The sequence below is a fragment of the Martes martes genome, assembly GCF_963455335.1.
Source record: "Martes martes genome assembly, chromosome: 11".
NCBI lineage: Eukaryota > Metazoa > Chordata > Mammalia > Carnivora > Mustelidae > Martes > Martes martes.
In genome coordinates this window covers 100,214,504-100,240,589 of record NC_137899.1, presented here as the reverse complement: position 1 = coordinate 100,240,589, position 26,086 = coordinate 100,214,504, and the positions used below count along the sequence as shown (strand labels likewise).

Sequence of the window (26,086 nt, the reverse complement as noted above, 5' to 3'; positions counted from 1 at the left end):
AAAAATGAAACTGGACCATTTCCTTATACCACACATGAAAATAGACTCAAAATGGATGAAGGACCTCAATGTGAGAAAGGAATCCATCAAAATCCTTGAGGAGAACACAGGCAGCAACCTCTTCAACCTCAGCTGCAGCAACTTCTTCCTAGAAACATCACCAAAGGCAAGGGAAGCAAGGGCAAAAATGAACTATTGGGACTTCATCAAGATCAAAAGCTTTTGCACAGCAAAGGAAACAGTTAACAAAACCAAAAGACAACTGACAGAATGGGAGAAGATATTTGCAAACGACATATCAGATAAAGGGTTAGTATCCGAAATCTATAAAGAACTTATCAAACTCAACATCCAAAGACCAAGTAATCCAATCAAGAAATGAGCAGAGGACATGAACAGACATTTCTGCAAAGGAGACATCCAGACAGGCAACAGATACATGAGAAAGTGCTCCACATTACTCAGCATCAGGGAAATACAAATCAAAACCACAATGAGATACCACCTCACACCAGTCAGAATGGCTAAAATTAAGTCAGGAAATGACAGATGCTGGTGAGGATGCGGAGAAAGGGGAACCCTCCTACACTGTTGATGGGAATGCAAGCTGGTGCAGTCACTCTGGAAAATAGTATGGAGGTTCCTGAAAAAGTTGAAAATAGAGCTACTCTACGACCCAGCAATCATACTACTGGGTATCTACCCTAAAGATAGAGATGTAGTGATCTGAAGGGGCACATGCACCCAAATGTTTATAGCAGCAATGTCCACAATAGCCAAACTATGGAAAGAACCTAAATGTCCATCGAAAGATCAATGGATAAAGAAGAAGTGGTGTGTGTGTGTGTGTGTGTGTGTGTGTGTGTGTGTGTGTGATGGAATACTATGCAGCCATCAAAAGAAACGAAATCATGCCATTTGTAATGACAGGGGTGGAACTACAGGGTATTATGCTGAGCGAAATAAGTCAATCAGAGAGAGACAATTATCATATGATCTCCCTAATATGAGGAATTGGAGAGGCAACGTAGGGGTTTGGGGGGTAGGGAAGGAAGAAATGAAACAAGATGGGATCAAGAGGGAGACAAACCATAATAGACTCTTAATCTCACAAAACAAACTGAGGGTTGCTGGGGGGATGGGGGGATGGGGAAGATGGTTGCATTATGGACATTGGGGAAGGTATGTGATATGGTGAGTGCTGTGAAGTGTGTAAGCCTGACGATTCACAGACCTATACCCCTGGGGCTAATAATTCATTATATGTTTAAAAAAATAAATAAATAAATAAAAAGAAAGCATTGAACAAAAAAAAGAAACCATTTAACTAAAAAAATAAAAACTGTGTCTACGATTATGCACTTCTATCCAAATATATAATGAAGACTTAATTACTAACTCAAAAATAGGATCCAGTCTATTCAATTTCTCAAGGGGTAATTTTGTAGGCTGTGGTTAAGTTGGGGCATTTACTCTTCCTTTTATGCTTTCTGTGCTCTCTAGAATGTTTACCGGTTTTGTTTCTTACCATATTTACAAGGGAGATTATAGGAAAGGTAAGGAAGATTCTCATTCTAATGAACTACTTTTACTAATTTTTCTACCCACTGCTGATTCTAACAATATAAATGTGCTTTGGCCTCTAAATGGCCATTTTGTCCCCAAAGTTCAATCCCTGGGGAACATCACTGGCATGCAACTTAATATATCCTAAAATAAATTTACCATGTTTTGTTTCAAAGCCATTTCCATACTTGGGAATGTGTTCCTCTGTGTTCTGGTGAAAAAAAAAAAAAAAAGTACTGCTTGACTTTAGAATGGAGAATAGGGAAAGGGCAGATGTTTTTGGCTCCAAGAAGAAGAGAACTTGACTCACAGTGACTTAAATAAACAGGAATTGCTTCTCTTCACCTAAAAAAAGGAGTGAAGGTGCTTGCTGACTCTGGATCACTTGAGTTCTGGTACTCTAGACCATACAGCTCCAGGTCTCTGAACAAGGACAGTGGAACAGAAGGAGTGACATGTGTATCAAGAAACTAAAAGCTTCCTCAAGAACACCATAGCTGACTTCTGCTTATCTCTCATTAGCCAGGACTGTATCCCATTGTCAATCCTGCCTACAACAAAGAAATAATATCTCTCTGGAGCTACACGATGAGGGTGGCCTGATGATGGATATAGAAATCACAACCAGCAAGATGTACTGTATTATTAATATTACCCACAAAGCAGGTAAAGTTTGCCAGACCAGTCATGAACACCACCTACATAAGCTCAAAATATCCTAACACCACCTTTATCATCCCCTATGTCCTAGATGAGAATCACAGGCAAGCTAATCAAACAGTAACTCCACATAGATTCACAAGTTCCACAGTCTGTTATTGCAACTCTCCTAGTTTACACATTTGACCAACACTTTCCAGGATATGCCCAAGGCTCCTTCTCAATTCCCTTCCCTAACTGCCCTCTACCCACTTTGTGATACCCTATGGGAGGAAGTGAACAAACTCAACTTTAGTCAGTTCTAGGAGTGTTTAGTAGGTTTCTGACTCTCAGATGCTCACACCTACAAAGAAGTTAGAGAGAAGTAGATCAAGAAGAGGAACTGAGAGGGCACCTGAAGACATCTGCCACAAGGAGCCAACAAAATAAAGGCTCTAGGAGCAAATAAAAGGTGACAATCATCCAGGAGAAACAGAGAAGTTATTTGTTAGGTATTTTGTCATTTTCAAAGAATATACTAGTGACTGAAGGTTTGATGAAAGCCCTCCTCTCCAAGAGCAGGGTATCCTTCAAAGGGTAAAGCTACAGGCTACCAATGTTGGAAGAGGCTTTCTGCCCGCTATTCACGATCTCTCCTTCCACGTCTATGGCTCTTCATGAAATACAGTTAAAGAAACCAGAGGCCCTCAACAGGCAAACATGGAGATTTCATCAGATAGCATTTTATTGTGTAATCTGCAGATACATGCCTCTTATGTACATATATCCAACTGCCTTCTTGATATATCCACTATGTCCAGCACAAATTTCAACACTGAATTCCTGATCTTTTTCCTCAACCCTTGACCAATCTTCTCTGCCCTAGTCTTCCCACTGGAAGATGGTAACTCCTTCCTTCCAGTTGCTTAAACTAAATAATTTGTGTTTATTCTCTAACTCTAATATTTGGTCCATCAAGAAACCCTATTGACTCTACTTTCTAAATATATTCAGAACTGACTGCATCTCACGACCTCTTATGCTAGCACTCTGATCTTAGGCCACTAGCACCTCTCACCTAGATTACTATAATAGGCTCCTTGTTCCTACCTTTCCTCCTCCCACAGCCAGAGTTATCCTTTTATTTTTATTTATTTATTTTATTTTATTATTTTTTTAAAAAGATCTTACTTATTTGACAGAGAGAGATCAGAAGTAGGCAGAGCAGCAGGCAGGGGGGGGGGGGAAGCAGGCTCCCCGCTGAGCAGAGAGCCTGATGCGGGGCTCGATCCCAGGACCCTGAGATCATGACCTGAGCCAAAGGCAGAGGCTTAACCCACTGAGCCACCCAGGTGCCCCTAGAGTTATCCTTTTAAGTAAGACAGATCATGTCACTGCTCTACTTAGAAAGCCGCATGGCTCCTTCATTCCCTCAGAATAAAAACCAAATCATTAAAATAACCTATAGATCTCCAGAACCTGGCCTCTAGAACTGCTCTGGCCTCTTCTCCCACAACTCTACTTGTCCTTCCAAATTTGCCATTCTGGTCCCGATGCCAATCCTAGATCATGCCAGGGAGCCTTGTTGCTCTGACTGTCCTCTCCATACTGACTTTTCTCTTGCCAACAGAACTGGCAAATTCTATTACTTCTTTCAGGTCTTGAACTAATATCTTTTCAATAAGGCTAACTCTGACCAACCCATTTAGACTACAGCCCAACACCTCAATCTCTTGGAATGCCAGTTCTCCTTGATTTGCTCCTTCTTCTTTTTTATTTTTTCCCACAGAACTTATTTCTTCCTACTATAATATTTTCTTCCTTATTACATTTGTTTTTCTTCCTTTACAAGTACAAGGACCTTTGTCTATTTTGTTCAATGATATATCCTATGTGCCTAGAACAGTGCCTGGCACCATGGGTACACTCAGAACACACTACTGAATTCTACAGCTTGGCGTGCTCACTCTTTTCTTGATTCATTGCTGTGCTCAGAAAACAAACAAGTAAATAAAACAAGCCACAAGTAAATCCACACACAAAGAAAGAGAAATAAGTTCAAATCATCGGGTATTCCCCTATGACACACAGCAAAACCCCATCATCTTCCCCAAATGATTTCCCTAAATTCCACTCATCAAATCACTGCAGCTGCTTCTATCATCTCCAAATATTTCATAAAAATTGTGCCTGTGGTAGCTTTTCTATTTTTTTTTTTTACCCTATGTTCTCATCTATTCTTTTTTTTTTTTTTTCTTTCAAAAATAGCTCTCAAATCAATCAAGCTGAAATCTGAAAGGAGCAAAGTAAGAAAGAGCCACTGTAGGCTTACTTAGGGAAAATTTAGATGGTTTGAAAATAAAATGGCACAGATTGGGCAGTTGCAAAGTTTTAGTTAGAGGGAAAACATCAAACTAGAGATGGGCTGGGAATGTATCATTCCAGTGTTATCTGGTGGTCACTGTTATATGAAGACAGGCAAAAACCACTGGTGCCCTCACATGGAAAGACACAGAGTAAGGGTGAGATCATCAATGAGCTCCTCAATGGTTGGCATAAGGTGAAAACAGTCTTTTCAAACATACAAAAATACAACACTTCACAGATGACAATTTTGAACTGGAAACATTTTAGATGAATAAAGGAATGTGTTCTTTCACATATTGGATATTAATGTACATAAGCTATTGCCCTGATGATCATTTTGTGATACATATCCATTCACTACGTTTTATACCTAAAACTAATATATTGTTATATGTCAATTACACGTCAATTTAGGGAGGAAAAAAAGAAGTCATTGCCTTCAAAAACTAGAACAAACAGAAAATAGATTCCCTAACGGACTTCAGAATAGTTCATTTGTCAGAGGTGACAAATTCCCCATAGCTACTCTACTGGGTTATCATACTGGAGGATAAAAAGACATATTCTTTGTTCTGTCAGCTATAGGATGCTTGGCAATATGGACAATGGGACTGACCCATTTTGGTGAAAAAATATTTTGTATATTCTTGTATCTGCCAAAAATTGAAATCTATATTCCCTATTCTCCATCTTTTTCTTGCATCGTTCTTCTCATCAGAAAAGCCATTTTCCATCTTCTTCATATATAAAAATCCCATTCATTCTTTTGGGGCCAATTTAGCACCTACTCCCTCCATGGAAGTAAAACATTAAAGTCTCAACATCTTACCCATATTTCTTTGGTAGCAAACAATTTACACATAATGTCCAGGATACATGCTGTTCGAAGTAAATAGCAACATCACCATAAAATCTAGCCTGTTTACAAAAGCTGAATAAACTAACTTGGGTTAGTTTATTGACAGAAATTATTATATCATTAAATCTACTGACATGGAAAATGGACAAGGCACTAAAATAACTCAATCTGCTGTATACATATTACTAAGAAGGAAAAATCTTCCTGTATGGAAGACAATTAATAAAAATTTATAGATAAATATAAAATATCACAAATATGGTCTTAAAACATTCATGTCTCAGTTTTTCTTATTATTGCTACCACTTGCTTTAGGCAGAAATAATAGCTATTGCATTATTGCTGGTTCAAAAATTAGGAATATATTTCCATTAAAATTGTTCACTGTTCTGTTTAAATATAAATTGGTTAGGCCAACAGGATGGGTATTTGCAAATATGTAACAGAAATAAGAACTATGCTATGTCATCAAGTCTCATTATAAACACATCAAGACTTAAAAAAGTTACATTCTATAGCCATCATTTAAACTGTAATTTACCATTCACATGGATATAATTTTATTGAGATTATATGGCAGCAAACTTACTTTATTATAGATGATTTTATGTCTTTTTAAGGTTCATTTTATGTCTTTGGATGACTTTCCTAAGGATCTCCTCTTAAATGAAGTAAGATTACTAGAGACTGAAAGTCTACTCTTTGCTGGGAGCAGACTAAGACTTCTGAAACTTTCATCTTGCAAAATATAAAATTAATAAAATTATTTTTCAGAGTAAGATAGCCCTCTCATAAAAGATTTGAATACCGTTTAGAAAATCACCTAAAAATCACCAGGTTAAATTCAACGCAAAGTTAGATATGGTTTATTTATGGATGAAATATCTCATACTACTTTTCATGGTAGAATGAAAGGCACTTTTTAGAAATATATTAAGGTTAGTGTATGTAATGATGTAATAGTTCATGTAAGAGTTGTATCTTTCTACTCTGTGAAAAGTCAACTAGGTTTTTATAAAAAAAAAGCTCCTCCCCAGATTTGCAAAAATGAATATAGATTAAATTTTGCAATATTTCAGTATGTATATTTTGTAAGCAGACTCAATTACATTAAATATTCTGTTTCAGTAAATTCCCATACTGCCTGCCAACATTTATAAGCTTCTTTTCCTTCAGGAGAGGGCTTTGGAGGGGAAAATATGCTGAGCATGAGTCGTGACCAACACAAGAAGAGAAGGGACATTTCTGCTTGTGGGCGTAGGAAGCAAAATTTAAAATAAACTGAGTTCCTTTATAACTCAGCTGTTGCTTGCAAAATTACCTGCATAATGCTCACATTTATGGAGGGAGATTGGCATGACATCCCAGATTGTTCTAGCATATATACCCAGGTCTTGCTATAAATGTCACTGCTAAAATCACACATATGCTGTAGGCATGACAGATGGCTCCTCCGCTTTACCTCTTATACGTGGGGTGTGTGCGTGTGTGTGTGTGTGTGTGTTTCTCTTGTCCCACAACAAAAGCATGAATTCAGAAGTTTGGACACTTAGAAGTAGTACGAAAAGACTGCATACCTGTCTATGATGGCGCACATGTCGATGCTGACGTTCGCAAAACTCCCCGGCCTCCTCTGTGCCACTTCATATAAATTCACCAGTTGGTCATCCACTTGGATGAGCTGCATGCATCCTTGGAATGAAGGCTGAAGGACAGAGTGACTGGAATTATTCATCTGGTTCAGAAAACCTGTGAGAGAGAAGAAGTGGGAAAGTTACCTTCTGCGTACAGCATGCCTCACTAAAATTCCTCCGGCTGTCTTCCATGACCACAGCCGCCCTGTTGTTCCTTGTTGATGTCCTGTTCAACGCAGAAAATGGAATCTTTTGAGAAAGCAGTATTATTTCAGGAGATGAAGGAAGGGTTGAACCTGGTGAATGTTTGTCTCTGGGATCTACCATCGTCATATTTTCTCTGTGACATTTTCTTCCTCGGTCTGTCACATAACTCTGTCCCTCTGCTCTTGAAGGCTCACTCCTACACTTCCTCACCTGACTCTCTCTTCAGACATTAAAACATAAAACTTTAGACCTACCCCAACTACCTACCACCTTCCTTTTATGCCTTCAAATTTACTTCTACTTTCTTAATACCCTAGAGCCCTGTTATGCAGATGTCAAGAAACTAAATCATTATTGATTATGGTGGCTTTCTTTTATGGATTAATGTCTAACTCAATCCAAAAAGATATTTGCATTACAAATGATTTCTTGATTTATCAAATCCAAAGAAACATTATAAAGAAATAAATGGAGGCAGAAGGCCCAGCTACTCTGAATATCTATCTTATATAGCTAATATGATATAGGGAGCATAAATGATAAGATATGATAATGATAAGAAATGAAACTAAAAAGAGAAGGAATAGCAAGACAAAAAAAAAGTAAATACCAGTGGTTCTATTAGGCAACAGAAGATACATATACAAAGTTTAAAGTCAGACATTAAAAATTTAATTGCAAAATAACTTTAAAATACCAACATGAGTCAATTACCTAAATTATGCCTTTTTAATAGGAAAAAAATGCATAATTCTTAGTATGTGCATTAAATCTATATGCCAGTCATAGGAAAAAAATACTTCTCTATCCCATTAAGTATCTCCAGAAAGTCTCAAAAGTGTCTACTTTTCATATTTTTCCTCACACCAAATTTACTATTGGAGCAAATTTAAACTGTACTAATTTGCTTAAAATTCTAAAGTTATTAACATATTCATTTTAGTCTAATATTGTAGCTACAGAAAAAAAATATGTACAGAATGGGTTGGGATCAAGACGTGTCATTAAGTTGATAAAAGTGAACTTCCAATAGAAAACTTATCGAAAAAAATTGACCATGAGCGATTTAAAAAAAAAAAAAATGTCCTATTTGACTAGTAATACCAGTTTAGGACAATAGAAACCTTTCTTCCATTATTAATAGGTTATGATATTTCAAGTCTAGTAATTATCATTTGAATTCCCTTTAAGAGTTAATCACAGAGCTGTATATCATTTTTCTATCAACACTGTACTATGTAAAAACAGGATTCTACTTAAATTAATTTCTTGACTTAAAAAATCTACTTCCGGGGGCGCCTGGGTGGCTCAGAGGGTTAAAGCCTCTGCCTTCAGCTCCGGTCATGATCCCAGGGTCCTGGGATCGAGCCCCGCATCGGGCTCTCTGCTCAGCGGGGAGCCTGCTTTCTCCTCTCTCTCTGCCTGCCTATCTGTCTACTTGTGATCTCTGTTTGTCAAATAAATAAAATAAAATAAAATAAAATAAAATAAAAATAAAAATAAAAAAAAATCTACTTCCGATATCAAACATATGGCATGTATATATCTTTCCCTAAGTCACATTTTTTTTTTCATTTGCATTGTTAGTCTCCTCAGAAAACTGCTGATCTTAGATAAGTGGCCCATTTAGACTAGTTGTATGCATACATATGATTTTCAATCTGTTTAATCAAGATAAAATTGAATGGAGTATAATGTCTAAACTTAGCAGAGAGAAAACATCCAGCTGTAACTTTATTGACTGCTCTTAACAAGACGATCATTTGGTTCTGTTTTTTTGAGTACTTGGGAGTCTCTAAATATCCACACTAGCTTTGAAATATTTCGAAATGAGTTGATCTATTTGTGAGAACAAGATCTCTGAAGCAAAGCAGCTGTGTAACACACAGATCACTATGAACTGGACATAATTAAGGTCATAAAACAAGACTTCATCAGTCACTCCTAACAATGTTCTATTTGGCCCTGACAAATTCTGGAGTTTGAAATTGTCAAATCCCTTTACTTTTCTACACGGGATACATTCTAGGTGAAGACAGTTACAGGACAAACTACTATATATATCTATTAAAATTTAGGGTGTCTTTTTTTTTTTTTTTTCATTTCCTTGCATTATGTCTAACATTTCCAAGAGGAAGTCCATTAATCCTTGCATCTGGTATTCAAACCCTTTCCTAATCTCCTTCTACCCTAAGTTAGCCCTGACTCTGGTCAGTAGAAAACTATGAAGCGGTGGTTGTGTGTGACTTCTGATACTAGTATCTGGCTTGGTTTCTGAGACTGCTAGCTGATCATTCCATGAACAGACTTCTAGAAAATCCCATGAGAGATAATAAATCATGGTTTCCAGCTATTAAATTTTGGGGCAATTTGTTTATGCAATAATGAATACCTAGTAATAAATTTGGTACTGGGAGGGAATTACAACAAAAACCTACAGAAGTGGCAGTGACCTAAGGACTGGGATGTACAAGTAAGCCGGGCAGCCTTCACAAAGACTGTGAGCAGAAGCCTGACGATGGCTCTTGAGAAGGTTGTCAGTAACGGCTTAAAGGAAAGTGAGGAATAAATGTGAGTGGAAATGAGAGAAAACTGGATCCTGGCTATGCTGCAGTAGGAAGTTTAATAACATCATGATCATATGGGAAGGAAACATACTTAACGAATTGGGTAACCTAGCTAAGGACATTTCAGGCAGAGAATTCTGAACATCTATTTATAATAAAGGGGGGAAAAGAAGAGAGAAAAACTAAAGAAAACCATTAAATACAAAGAAAGTAGGACTTGATGGATTTGAAAATAAAGTATTTTCTCACTTCTAGTCTCTCCGGATGGCCAATAATGCAAACATTTAAGTCACTTGCAGGCAAAAGTCAACTACCAGTAAAACATAATGTAAAGATGGCAATGAGGTATGACTGTGATACCCACCTTAAGACCTCCAAAATGTATTAGGTGGTGCCTCAAAGAACTATTCATTCAGAAGAAAGAAATGCTAGACAGCTTATTCAAATGTCTTACAGATACCCTGAGTTAACCTACGCTAAGGACATTCTTCCCTCAGCATGTCAGCAAAAGTCCAGTATAAAAAAATAAAACTAAATTAAATTAAAAAGCTTATCTTCATCAGATACTGGACGTGGCTTTGGCTTAATGGAATAAACCAGCATAATCAAAGGAAACCCACAGATTTGTAAGACAGCTGCACTTGCGGGACCACCACCAGCTTGGCCTGAAAAACAAAGAGATGGACAGACAGAAACTGTGTCTTTAAACTTCTACAGGCAGGAAATTATATGGCTATAAACAAAGGCTACTTTTTATATTAAAAGGAAGCATGGACCAGAGAGGCAGAACTGTGGACCAGAGGGCAGAGCCAAGACCCATGAAGAAACACTTCCAAGAAACAATGAGAAGGGAGCCCTCATCCAGGAATTACCAACGTGTACCTGCCTGGAATCTCCAACCACTATGGACCAGTTACTTCTGTGCATTCTTATTTCCCCCTTTTGCCCCCCTTTGAACCAGACAGTCCAACGTGGTTACTCAATGCCTATCTGACCATCATATGCTGGGTGTGTGGGTGGCACAAATCTTGTTCACGGGTCTTCAGGTGAGAAGCTCTATCTGAATCCCTGCCTTTGTTCTCGGACTTCCCTAGGAGCTTCCTGTTGGTATGAACTTGACTCATGATGAGTTGCTGGATTCTGAGCAGACCCTCTAATGCAAGGAAGCTTTAAAGGACCTTTGAAGGAAGTAAGTATACTTTTTCATGTGGAAGAGACACGGACCTTTGTGTTCCAGAAGGCAAACCATGGTAACCGACCTCCACAACGGCCATACAGCACCTCCTGCTAGTCATACCCTGTGGGGTTCCCTCCTACGCGGAATCAGTGCTGACAGAACCCTGTAGAAGTGACAGTGTGTCTGTGACTTTCCAGGCCTAGTAATAAAAGGCCTTAGAGGCTTTTACGTTGGTCTCCTGGATCACTGACTCTGAGGAAGCCAGCCCCTAGGCCACGAGGACCCTCAAGCAGTCTACTGGGGAGGCACCCGTAGGGAGAGGAAATAGGACCCCACTGCCAGCCGCAGCTCGCTAGCCGTGTGAGTGAGCCCTCTCCAAGCAGAGCTTCCAATCCTAGTCAAGCCTTCAGATGACTGCGGCTACAGGAAACATAAAGCTGCAACTGCATGAGAACTTCAAGCTAGAACTTCCCAGCTGAGTTGTTCTTGAATTATGGGCCCACAAACAAGGAAGAGAGAATAAGCTCTTGCTGTGCTGAACCCTGAATTGTGATGTAGTCTTTTTTTTTTTTTTTTTAAGATTTTTATTTATTTATTTATTTGACAGATAGAGATCACAAGTAGGCAGAGACACAGGCAGAGAGAGAGAGAGGAGGAAGCAGGCTCCTCGAGGAGCAGAGAGCCCGATGCGGGGCTCAATCCCAGGACCCTGGGACTGCGACCTGATCCGAAGGCAGAGGCTTTAACCCACTTAGCCACCCAGGCGCCCCGTGATGTAGTCTTTATGCAGCAGTCAAGAACATGTTATTTGTTTTCTGCATTTGTTCCCCTTCTGTACAAACATAACTGCAGGAAAAAGACCAGCGTATCTGTGCCTGTGATACTTGCAGTGGCCGCTCTAAAGCTCAAGAATTAACCTACTTAGTAGATTAACAGCAGGACTGTTTGGAGATCTAAATTTGCAGCTGGGATTCTGAGGGTCAGAAATGAATGGCTAGAGAGTTAAACTTAATTGAAATTTGCCAAGTTAATAGAAAGATTATATAGAATGAGGAGATTAACATTTGTTTCTTTTGGCTTAACACTTTAAATATCTATGAATTTGGAATAAAAAATGCATTGTGTACACATGGGTTGTCACTGGGCTCCATGATCTGGCAGAGTGACACCCACACTAATTGTCACTTTGCAGACTCAACTGCCTCTCACTACCAGTGAAATGGGAAACCTTTCCTCTTTGCAGGGTCGTTGTAATTACGTTGGAGACTTCTGTTCCAAGACTTCCCACATAAAAAACGTCATACCTGATTTGAAGTCCACTGAGTATTTTATTATTCTTGCTGACAAAAGGTTTTAAGATTTTAATTCGGAAATACATCAGTGAAAAACATGTTGGTATTTGTTTTGACACTAAAACACCAATCAAAACTGCTGTAAGTTATCACGTGAACCTGATGGGACAGAAAGAGCAACAGGAACTGGTAGAAACCGCCCATGCTGAAAGCCACACCCATAAAAGATTTCTTGATTCATACTTATCTTAAAGTTGGGAAATTTGGGTGGTCAGAGAGAGGCTGGTGGGATGCAGTAAGGATGCTAAGAATGCATTCAGATCTTCCTTCTAATACAATCTAGGATGATTGTGCAAAATGTCTACTCATCTCTGCTGTTAACCCAACCCACCTGAATAATTCACCATGGTGGGTGTGCGAGCGGGCTGAGGGTGAGCTCAGGGGTGGCTGGCGCATGCCCAGCGAGAGCAGTCGGTAGCATATCCACCCTGCATGGCTGGGAGAGCGACTGTAATACAGGCTCATCGAGCAAATAAAGCAATATATTGAGGATAACAGGAGCCAGGATCTCACGGTCGGGAAAGGAGGGCACAAGTGAAAAGTGTAAAATCTTGAATGATCTTGTGGGTGTGGACTGGAATTTAATTTATCGGGGTGCCCTTGTGGTTGTCAGGATTATATAGCTAGTTGAAGAAATAGATCTAGATGGAACTGGGTATGGGCTCAATACACAAAAGTTTCCTACCATTCACCAGAGATGGTGTGGGTACAGGGTTACCCCCAGATGCAGTGAATACCCCTATAGTTCAGATCTTAGTTTCTCTACTGAAACTAAGTCTCTAGGCTTCTTGGAGAAATGGCTGATTCCAGAGCTGGGTCAAGGAAGGCACAATGGGAGCCTGGAACATTTTATTGTACCAGAAAGTAAAGAAGTGCTCAGAATGGCTATAATCAGAAAGACAAGAAATAACAGGTGTTGGTGAGGATGTGGAGAAAAAAGGAACCCTTGTGCACTGTTGGTAGGAATCTAAACTGGGGCAGCCACTGTGGAAAACAGTATGGAGGTTCTTCAAAAAATTAAAAATAGAGGAGCACCTGGGTGGCTCAGCGGGTTAAAGCCTCTGCCTTCAGCTCGGGTCATGATTCCAGGGTCCTGGGATTGAGCCCGCATCGGGCTCTCTGCTCAGCAGGGAGCCTGCTTTCTCCTTTCTCTCTGCCTGCCTCTCTGCCTACTTGTGATCTCTGTCTGCCAAATACATAAATAAAATCTTTAAAAACATAAATTAAAAAAAATTAAAAATGGAAGTATCATAAGCTCCAGTAATTCCACTACTGGGTATTTACCCAAAGAAAATAAAAACACTAATTCAAAAAAGATATATGCACTCCTATTTTTATTTCAGCATTGTAGATAACATATGGAAGCAACCCAAGTCCCCATCGATAGAAGAATGGATAAAGAAGATGTATATACGAGTGTGTGTGTATACACACACACACACACACACACACACACAAAACTCATATTGCTTAGTCAGAATAAAGAATGAAATCTTGCCATTTGCAACAACATGGATGGATCTAGAGGGCATAGTGCTAAGTGAAGTAAGTCAATCAGAGAAAGACAAATACCATATGATTTCACTCAGATGTGGAATTTAAGAAACAGATGAACGTTGGGTTTTGAAAAAAGGAGAGAGACAAACCAAGAAGCAGACTCTTAACTATAGTGAACAACCAGAGTTACTGGAGGGGAGGTGGGAGGAAGAGGGGTGGGTGAACCAGGTGATGGGGATTAAGGAGTGCACTTGTGTTGAGGACCTGGTGTTGTATGGAAGTGTTGAATCACTACATTGTACACCTGAAACTAACATTACGCTATATGTTAACTAACTGGAATTCAAATAAAAATTTGGAGAAAGAAAAATAATTAACTCATTTTAATTTATTTTTTTAGGGGGAGAGGGGCAGAGGCAGAGGGAGAAAGAGAATCTAAAGCAGGCTTCACACCTTGCGTTGAGCCCGACATACAGCTTCATCCTGCAACCCCGAGATCCTGACCTGAGCTGAAATCAAGAGTCAGATGTTTAACAGACTGAGCCACTCAGGCACTCCAAGTGATTTATTAACTTTAATAAAGTGAGATCTTGCCATTTGTGACACCATGGATGGACCTCGAAGGTATTATGCTCAGTGAAATAAATCCGAAAGAGAAAGACAAAAACTGTGTGATTTCACTCATATATGGAATCTAGCAAACAAAACAAATGAACAAACAGAAAGGCAGAAACAAAGCCATAAATGCAGAGAACAAATTGATGGCTGCCAGAAGGGAAGGGTGTGGGAGGCTGGGCAAAATGGGTGAAGGGAGTGGGAAGTAGAGGCTTCCAGTGATGAAATGAACGAGTCACAGGGACACAGGGACCCCCCAATAGAGAAGAGCTGGTGGTACTGGAACAGCTTTGTATGGTGACAGATGGTAGCTACACTTGTGAGCACAGCATAAAGTAGAGATGTGTCAAAATGCTGCACACCTGAAACTAACCTAACATTGTGTGTCAACTGTTAAAAAAAAAAAAAAAAGGTTTTCAAAGAATGATGGGGGTCACATCAGAATGACACAGGAGCCAGGCTTAAGTAGGTTTCCGTTGTTCAAATCTAGACAATTTAAGTATTAAATAACTTGAGCATTAAAAATATTTTGAGTATCAAAAGAAAAAAGGAATGGAGAGAAGGAGAAATTTATACATCATATCTCATTGAAAAAAACATAGGAATCCATGAGTCACATAAAGATGAGTAATTACATGGAGAGAAAAGGGAATCTGTTTCTACAGCCCTATCCTAACTAATAAATGTAAAAAGCATACTGGAACTAGAAAGTCACCATTTGGCAACCATCACAATAGTAAATAAATCAGACAAGAACTATCAATGGATACTCAAATGCGTGGGTGTAAGTTAGATGGAGAACAAAGAAAGTCTCTAAGTGTCTCCCTTAAAACATATTACTTTCAAGACAAACCATAAAAGACTCAATCTCAAGAAACAGACTGAGGGTTGCGGGGGGGAAGGGGGATGGGAGAGGGTGGTGGGGAAATGGACATTGGGGAGGGTATGTGCTATGATGAGTGCTGTGAAATGTGTAAACCAGACGATTCACAGACCTGTACCCCTGGGGATAAAAATACATTATATGTTTATTAAAATAAAAAAATTAAAAAAAAAAAAAAACATATTACTTTCAAAGGGGAAAACAGTCGCTTTACAGCAGGGAACAGCGGAGACGTCTTTGCAACCAAGTGATCCAAGTTATCACTACCAGTCACGGGACTGATAGACGTGCGGGCCCCTGATTAACAAGCATTGCCTGGTGGTCCTCCTGCCCCAGATGCACGAGGCAGGTGCTGTCACGAGGAAACATCAGACAGGCCCAGAGGAGGTCTTCAGGAATGATAAGGCTGTGGAAGTCAAGAAACAGCGGAGGATCTGATTTCCTGCTGGCAAACACTGCAGAGGCAGGGACACGGATGTGACATGTGATGCCAGCTGGGGTCTTTCTGCTATACAGGACGTTACGGCATGGGGTAATGTAACAAGGTCTCTGGGTGAAACTTACACTGGTGGTTTTTGTGATCTTGGCTTTTTTATCCCAAGTTTTAAACTGTCTGAAAATAAAAACTATTTTTAAAAGCTAATGCTTTATCCAACATGAAATGCTGGTTTATGCTAAAATCTCTGCCATTCAAGAACCTTATTTTAGATGAAATTATCTCCCGGTAAAATGAAATTATCCTGTCTCCATTTCTCCATGTCCTACTTACTCTTTCCATCACTTGAATCTGCATTTGATGCCCAAGGATTGTCACTGGGAGTGTTCTTCCTAATTTCAGTGATGATTTTCATGTAAGTGAAGGGCCTCTTTTACTCTTTAGTTAGACTCCTCAGCGGGGGGTCTGACACTTGATCCGCATATATTGATACTCTGTGTTACCAAACCCAGAAGACTTCTGTGGTCTTAAAAGACGGAATGTTCTGACTCCTGCCTCCCACTCCAACTTCAGGGCATACCTTCTTAGCCAGATTTAAAGAGTTTCTATACCCTACAAACATCAGGACACATGAAACCACTAAGAACACCTTTCAAGATTTAAAAATTAAAACAATATTAATTAAACCAAATGCAAGAAAATTCTATAAAATAATGATGTTCTATATGCTGGCTAATTGAACTTAATAAAAAAAAAGAAGAAAGAAAAAAATTCTACAAAAGTTTGATTTTTTTCCTCAATATATACTTTACATTTGAAGTAAATTTATCACATTCAGAATGGGTCTGTCATACTTTTGTGGGCCCACACTGCTAGTTCCCTAATTCCCTGCGTAAGATGGCGGTCCTTGTTCACAGTGTTTCAGCCTCCCCATTCGTGCCCCTGTGCCTCAGAAAACAAGCCCTTTCTGCCTCAAATTTTCTTCTTCACATTTTTTTCATGGCTGACTTATTCTTATGGTTCAGGTCAGCTCACGTGTCACCTTTTGAGAAGGACCTTCCAAGGCCAACCTATTTAAAACTGTTCTACTAGTTTCCTCGTTCTAGTTCTTCAGCTTCTTGTTTCTTATCACCGATGTCAAAATTTCTAATTATCTGGATTGGTTTATTTAAAATATTTACTTCCATAAGTAAGTGTGTGTGTGTGTGTGTGTGTGTGTGTGTGTGTGCTTCTCCTCTTTCAGTGTATTAGTTTTGTGATATCAATAATACTGTCTTGCTTCTCTATTAATTTAAAAAAAAAACACGCATATTTGTTAAGAAAGACTCACAAGCCATAAAGCTCACCACCCTACTTATCTTAGAATAGTCCGTGGGGTACGTGCGAGATGGTCAAGATACAAGATGTCTGCTATAAAGTTTGGAAACAAATCGAAAATAACCTTTACAACATCATCTATATGGACTTCTCTGCATTTGTTAGGTGGAGGATAAGTGAGTGGATGTTTGGATTTTCATTCTGGAAAAAGGGGGATGTTGACCCTTGCCTCTTCATATCCTTCCTGGTCTCTGCTGCAGGACTCCGTTGGCCACCAGTTAGATAACACTCCTGCCTCTTAGAGCTCTGCCCCCTTTACCCAATCCATTGTCCTTCATAACACTTATTGTCATCTGACTTGCTGTCTGAGTGTTTATTGTTATTGCTATTGTTTTTAGAATGTAAATGACACAAGACTTTGAATCCTGCTGGAGCTCGACAACTGTCTGTTAGAGGAGCAAACGGACAGTGAAGGACTGTGAGCAAGAAAATGACTTGATCATTCTGTGTCATGTTATTCTCTCTCTGGTGGAAGTAAGGATGGGCTGGCAGAGAGGAAAACCTGAAGTAGGTACTGTCCTATAAAAGACGCACAGGAGAAGTTCCAAATTCTTTTTTTTTTTAAGATTTAATTAATTAATTTATTTGAGAGACAGCGAGCTCACACACATACACTCACATAAATAGGGGGGAAGGGACAGAGAGAAAACCAGAATCCCTGCTGAGCGGGAAGCCTGATGCTGGCTCCATCCCAGGACCCTGAGATCATGACCTGCGCTGAAGGCAGAGGCTTAACGACTGAGTCACCCAGGTGCCCCAACAGAAGTTCCAAATTCTTATCTAAAATATGTCAGTAAGGGGCGCCTGGGTGGCTCAGTGGGTTAAAGCCTCTGCCTTCGGCTCAGGTCGTGATCCCGGGGTCCTGGGATCGAGCCCCGCATCGGGCTCTCTGCTCAGCAGGGAGCCTGTTTCCCCCTCTCTCTCTGCCTGCCTCTCTGCCTACTTGTGATCTCTCTCTCTCTCTCTGTCAAATAAATAAATAAATAAAAATATTTTAAAAAAAAAAAATATGTCAGTAAACCTAACCTTAGAGGAATCAGATGAGAGAGATTTCCCTGGAAGATATGCCAGAACCGGCTGATGCACTGGAAACAGGGAGTACACCGAGACAGTGACAACTAGAAGGACTCTTAGATTTCTGGCCGAGCAACTAGATGACTGCTTTTGACTCACCCAACAGAGGAGACACAGGAAGAACATTCGGTCTTTAGGGAATAGGATGAAAGGAGACAGGAGGAAGTGTGGTGGGTGGGTTTTGACAAGCTCAAAGCTGAACTTTTCAAGTCTGAAGTAGCCGGGGGGATATCCAAGATAAAATGTTCAGTCTACAGGTTAATATTAATGTCTCCATATCAGGAGAGAGATCAGAGTTTGAAAAGGATTTGGGAGTAATTATACTCTGGAGGTGGAAGAAACTGCATGAAGCAACTGCATAATGCACTGAGCAAAGAGACTGAAGTCCGGACACTAGAAATTATCTACATGTCAGGGGTAGGATCAGAAAAATAAGCCAGTGAAGAAAAACGAGAGAGTGAAAAGAAAAACCGAGAAAAAATGACATCAACAAAGTGAAGGAATGGTCATCATCATCACTGGTGAATGGGAAAGATCACAGAATGGAGTTATATAAAGACCGGCACTTTGACTTGGGTTTACCACTTAGGCCAGTGGGAATATGGGGGAGCTAGAGAGGTGGGTGTGGATAATAAATTCCAGCATTTAAGGAGCACATGAGAAGTGGACAAGTGCAGAGATGGTAGCAACTCTACTTTAATATAAAATAATGGTGTACCAAGGAAAAGGCTAACTCTTTGGAGACAATTTTTAAGCTAATTTTAATTATTTAAATTATTTAATATAGTCTTTTGACTTTTTCAAATTTAGCATGTTATTTATATTTATTCCACATATACTTATTTTCTGCTTTTTATAATGGATGAATAGAAAATACAAGGCTAGGAATTTTGTGTCTATCACTTTTTGACCATGGGTAAATACTTAAATACTCTGTTTCTTGTTTATTTATAAAAAAGAGAAAATTATAAAAATCTAGTACAGGAGGTTGTTGTGAATAATTAAAATATACACATGAAGTAAGTGCCTAGAAAACCGTGGTCCATGGTATACACCAAAGATCTAGAAATTAACATCATTATCATTTTTATTATTCCAAATGGCTTAAATTATTTCAATCATTTTTATATTTATTAAAGACCCAAAACCACATTATTTTTGTCCTTAATAATATTGAAATCTCATCAGGAAGGTAAGTTCAGAAACATGAATATATTTGTGTTAAAGAATGTTACTACCTATCCATATGAGCACATAAAATGCAAATATTTGAAGAGTTTGAGAAGCCATTCTTTCTTATTGAATATTTCCTTCCTTGGCTAACATCATCCAGGGTTTTCTTTGTACTTTTCTAGCAATCTCATTTCAATCTCCTTTACTCATTTCTTGTCTTCTACCTGCTGTATAAATCTAGGAGTCTGTCAAAGTCTGCCCTGGGCTAGGTCTGTTTTCTTGGACCTTTGTGCATAAAAATGGTCCTCTCCAAAAAATAAGCAGAAGACCTCAATATATATTTTTCCAAAGAAAACATACCAATGGCCAAAGACACATGAAAAGATGCTCAACATCACTAATCATGAGGGAAATGCAAATCAAAACCTTGATGAGATATCACCTTATACTTGTCAGAATGGCTAGAATTAAAGGACAAGAAACAAGTGTTGGTGAGGATGTGGAGAAAAAGGAACCCTTGTGCAGTGTTGGTGGGAAAGCAAATTGGTGTAGCCGCTGTGGAAATCAGCATGGAGGTTCCTCAAAAAATTAAAAATAGAAATACCATTAGATCCAGTAACTCCTTTTCTGGGTGTTTACCCAAAGAAAACAAAATACTAAATTCAAAAAAGATATACGCAGCCCTTTATTTATTGCAGCATTATTTACAATAGCCATGATATGGAAGCAACACAAGTATCCATCAACAGAAGGATGGATGAAGATGTGGTATACACACACACACACACACACACACACACACTCTCTCTCTCTCTCATAATGGAATATTGCTCAACCATAAAAAGATAATGAGATATTGCCATCTGCAACAACATGGATGGACCTAGAAGGTATAATGCTAAGTGAAGTAAGTCAGAGAGAAAAAGTCAAATACAATATGATTTCACTCCTATGTGGAATCTGAGAATCAAAACAAAAACAAAAACAAACGAAAAGGAAACAAATACAGAGAACAAACTGGTGGTTGGCAGATGGGAGGTGAGTGGAGGGATGGGCACAATAGATTAAAGGGATTAAGGTACACTTACTGTGATGAACAATGAGTAATGTATAGAACTGTTGAATCACTATAGTGAACACATGAATTAATGTAACACTGTATGTTAGCTACACTTCAATCAAAAATAAATAAATAAATAAATAAATAAGGGGGGGGAAGGGTCCTATCCAAACCCATTGCCTCAACTACCTAATATATGAATATGATATCTCCATTTCAGGATTTTACTCTGAGCTCAGAATTGATGTATCCAGAAGATTCTTAAAATTCTCCATTCCAATGTGTCATACATGTTCAAACTCAAGATATATTGTTCTTGATCCCAGTTGGTATTCTCACATCATCCCTATCTATACAGGTCGTCACTCAAAACATCTTCACTGCAGTTTCATCTAAGACGTTGCACATATCAAATGACCAGAGTCATCCCTGGTACCTTCATCCTTACTCTCTGAAATGCATCATGTCGATCACATCATGTCAGTCTTCCCTTTTAAATAATTCTCTCAGTCAGATTCGGCACCATGTGAGCCCTACCACAGCTTCTCCACCACCCACTTCCGATCCATCTCCAGCATGAAGTCCAAATGATCGTTATCAAAAATATTAGTCTGGTCATGTTACAACCTGATCAGGAGTCTTTTACCTATCTGATAAAATGAATTAACAAGATTAAAAAAAAAAAAAAACCAAACTTCCAACATCTTTCTTTCCCTCTAATATTCTAGTTTTCTAAATGCAAAATATATTTGTAATGATTTGCAAAATATGGTATAATATATTAAGAAAAGGAAATTTTTTTAAAGGGGAGAGGGGCAGAGGGAGATGGAGAGAGAGAAGCTTAAGCAGGCTCCATGCCCAGCAAGGAGCCCAACGTGCGGCTCAACCTCACAACCCTGAGATCAGGACCTCAGCCGAAATCAAGAGTTGGATATTTGACTCAGCCACCCAGGTGCCTGGAAATATTTATTTTTTAAAATGCACTTAGTAGTTTGATTTTATTTAATTAAAATTAATTTGATATAACTTATTAGACCACTTATCTAGCTAGAATAATTTTAAATATGTATAATTTAGAGTATTAAAACCTTATAAAAGCCTTAGTATATTATAAACCTTAATATAAACCTTATATATATTATAAACCTTAGTATAGTATAAAAAACTTGATGTTTATAAAAAATTCATTGCCTCAGAGGATCAGTTATTTCTAAATAAAATTATTTGTGGATCTACCCTCATATTATCATATAATAATCATAAGATACATTAACTGTGTTTATAACACAATAAGCTTAAATCTAAAAGATACTGGACATATTTCTGAGTGTTTTGTAAAAGTAATGAAGAAAATTATAAGACCATAGAGAATAAAAGGTAACCAGAAAATCAGACTAGATATCTTGACAAATTGGGATAGTTATCAATTTGCAAATCAAATTGTGCAATATGATTTAAAAAGCCATAGCTGCCCAAGGGCAAACTTAAAAAGAAGATCAGAATTACCAAACTGAATAATTTGGCTCTTTTATGTCTTTTTAAAAATGTTAAGTGGTCTTTTATTTAAAACTTAGTTGTATATTCATACATAGCAAAAATGCAAAATACAAAATCAAAGACTTACATTTGATAACCTTAATTTCCTAAGACCATAGCCTGCCAGTGTATCTAATACATAACATAGATACATTCATATTTTCACAAAACAAAATAATATTGTCTTTTTAATTCTTCTTCATAAATATAAGCAGTGTTGTTTATGATGGAATAAGGCAATATTTTGTCAAATAAAACCCTAGTGGTCAGGACTGTGGGTTGCAGAATAGCAGAACTAGTTGGAATCCCAGTCCTGCTTCATATTAGTTATGCAGCTATGTGTCCTTGACTAGGTCACCTATCTGATCCTTTTCCTTTTTTATTATTTTTTAATAAAAATGTTTAATGTGTAGAACATGTTTAATATACATACACATAGTGAAATGATTATTTCAGTCAAGCTAATTTACATATCCACTCCTCACAGAGTTGCCATTTTTTGTGTGTGGCGAGAGCACTTGAAATCTATTCTCTTAGCAAATTTCATCAACAAAGTATGAAGTCAGTTTGAAGGTAAAATATTTTGAGAATGCCTCAAATTTCACTAACCCTATATTCTCCAATAATATTTTTCCCCAAATGCTGACATTTATTCTGAGTTTTTAAAAAATGATTCATCCCATGTGAAAACATTTGTACAATTTTTACTGTATCTCTTTTTATCATAATATAAGCTCTCTACTATGAGAGCATTTATTTAACAATATTTGGCATTCAATAATATTTATAGATTATAGAGTATTTGGGAAAGAGATAAGAAATAATAACCAACAGAGAATTCCATGTCCTATGATAGAGCAATGTGAGAAGCCTGAAACTTTTCCAGGTCAAAACACCTAGAAATGCTAGATAAAAAAGTAACACACATCCTTTAAATTATATATCTAAGCATCCGGTACTGTAGGAGACACTTTCAGAGGTCAAAGAAAAAGAAAAAGCTGAAATTCAGGGTGCCAGATGATTCTGGGCTATTGGTATTCAGAAGTTATTTGCTAATCTTTATAATGCAGAGGTTTGGATTTTAAAGGCCAGCAGAATTAAAAGTCAAGTGTTGGAGCTGTGCAAAAATAGAACCCCCTCCCCACCCAACACCACCACCACATAAAGCCTGAAAATGCTAAAATCTCAGAAGAAGCAGATACTGGAGGAAAATTCACTAGTCAGCAAAGAAAGATGACAAGGAAATTTGTCTCTTTTCCTAGCCTATAGAATGAAAAAGAAAAAAAAAACAAAACCTGCTGAAAAATGAACCACAGGCTTGCTCAACAAAATTATGGCTTTCAAATTTACAGGAACGATAGGGTATAGGCCCCAAGCCAAGAAATTAAAATAGAAAAAAATGGTCTCAAGCTGCTATCATTTGAAGGGAGTGTAAATCTTCTCTGGATTGACTCTGGAATTACAGGACTGATGAAGAAAAAAATCCCGAGAAATTTAAACTCAAAATCCAAAGATACAAAACATAAGAAAACAAACATAATGAACAAGATTCAGTAGAATCATCACATAGAAAAATCTGGTCTTCATGAATTCCAGATTTTAGGATGGGGAATATGGTAAACCATTAAAAACAATTAAAGAAATAAAAAGTGGAATCAAATATGTAAGAAAGGAATGAGGTACTATTAAAAGGAGCCATTCAGATTTGACAAATAAGCAAACAGATTCTCCAGGAATTAAAATATACTACTAAAATTTAAAATTTATTAGTTGCATTAAGCACATGAGACAAAGTTATAGAATGTATTTGTAAACCGAAAGATAGGTTGGATACCCAGGATGTAGTCCAGAAATGAAAAGTGATTAAAAATATTAAATATAAATTTTAAAATGTAGAACACGGAAATATCGTCTAACATATATTAGATTAAAATTTTAGGAGAGGAAAGAGAGAATGTTGAGAGAATTCAAAGATATAAAGCCTGAGAGTTTTCCAGAACTGATTAAAAATTCAGATTCAAAGAGAACAATAATTCTACCCCCGATTTTTAAAAAAAATAAATCTAAGAGACACAGAATAGTGTATCTTATCACCTAAGAGCATAACAGTAGCAAGACAGGAAACAGATGAGTCCTAAAGGAGACAGGGAAATTCTTAAGGAGTGAAAATGGAAGGTGGAATGCAGTAGAACACATTCAAACTATTGAAAGAAAATAAAATTACAATCCAGAATTGTATATCAAGCTAAATTATCCAACAAGAGAAAAGGGGAAATTAAGATATTCTCAGCAAAGAAAAATTAAAGCAAGTTACCACCAACAGACTCCCTCTCCATTAAAAATCATCAAAACTAGAGGAAGTGTGTCAAGGAGAAAGGAACTAAGTCCAAAAAGAAAAGAAATACAGGTAGGCATAGCATGAGGGGGGAAAATGGCAAACATGAGAAAATCTGAAAATACATCAACTATATAAAAATAAAATTATAAAAATGATAATATTGAAGTTAAAAAAGAGGTAGAAATAAAATGGAGGACCAAAGTAAGATACAGTTAAATTATGCCAAGTGTTATAGACGGCACCGCCTCTCCCAAAATTCTTATGTTAAAGCCTCAACCTCCAATGTGACTATATTTAGAAATAGGGTATTTAGGAAGCTGATAAAGGTTAAATAAGGTCATAAGGGTGGGCCCTAATCCCATAGGACTGGTGTTCTTATAAGGAGAGGAGGAGACTCAGAGATCAATGTCTCCCCTCAAGTGCCCTGAAGAAAGGTCATGAGAGGAGGTGGCCACAAGGCAACCATCCTTCCAGCTAGGAAGAGAGGCCTCACCAGAAACCAGCACCAGCACGTTGATCTTTGACTTCGGACCTCCAGAAGTGCAAAAAAATAAGCTTCTGTTGCGTACCCTACTCTGCGGTATTCTGTTATGGCAGCCCCAGCAGACTAATAAACCAAATATCTCTCATAGTTTTGAAGAAAGACCAAGATGTTAAGTTACTTTTGACTTTTACAAATACTCATGAAAAAATTATAAAGATAATCCCTAAAATGGAAAATATGGAGTATGTACATTTCACATTTGAGGGGAGGGCATATATATTTTTTAAAATATTTAATCAAGCAAAAGGGAGAATAAAAGCACACAGAAAAAGCAGAAGCAAAAAACAGAACAAGATGGTAGAAATACAACAAAGTATCGCAATAGCTAAAATCGATTTTCACAACACTGAACATCACATGAGAAGAGGTTGTACCAGGGGATTTTTTTTTTTAAGTCCAACCACATACTATTTCCAAGAAGCACATCTGAAACACAGGAACAAGAAAAGTTGAAAGTAAAAGAGCTGGAAAAAATACGCCAGGCAAATACAAATGTTCAAACAGCTGGTGGCTCTGATGATACACTACCTTAGTGATGGAATCCCAAAATACTGATATAATTTATAATATCAACACTGGTATTAATATGTGGAGAAGTACAAGCTCCAGGGCAAGCGTGTCTGAGTCTAATCTTGCTCATTCCTGTTTACCGATTGTATGTTTCATTGAATGACTTAAAACTGTGCTCACGATGTTTCTTTGTCTCTCCATAGAGGAAAACAATAGTATCTCCCTCATAGTATCATTTTGAGAATGCAGTGAGTGCACGTGAATTATTACTCAAACGGTCTAACACACAGAAATAACGCTCACTGTCCTTGAGGAGAATGAAGTGGTAAAAATATATTTTAAGATAAAACCAAAAACAACGAAGAAAAAAGGCACCATCAGGGATAAGAAAGGTTAGCATGTAACAGCAAACGTAAAATTCACAGTTATAAACAGTTATAAACAGTTATAAATACTCTAAATACATAGTACTCAAATAGACAAAAGAAATTTTTAAGAAATCCAAGCATCCTTTCCTCAAGAAAACCTCCCTGATAACTGTCTCCTTTCCCCCAATTCTAGGTCCATCCGCTAAGTTCCTCAGGAGAAGCCAGGGCATAAATTAGACCTCGGCCTCCCATCACACTCAGGGCAGCTCTCCATCGCTCACTTCTCCCCGACCCAGTGCCTGCAACG

At 38.0% G+C, this 26,086-nt stretch overlaps 1 protein-coding gene across 1 annotated transcript in view; it reads right to left on the bottom strand.

Moving 5' to 3' along the window:
- CNTNAP2 (contactin associated protein 2) overlaps window positions 1–26,086 on the bottom strand; it is a gene marked incomplete at both ends in the record, with an annotated part of 1,866,690 nt that overhangs the window by 736,102 nt on the left and 1,104,502 nt on the right. Inside the window, 1 exon segment of the mRNA XM_080819035.1 lies at window positions 7,009–7,180. Within this exon segment, the coding sequence (XP_080675161.1) occupies window positions 7,009–7,180 (172 nt within the window).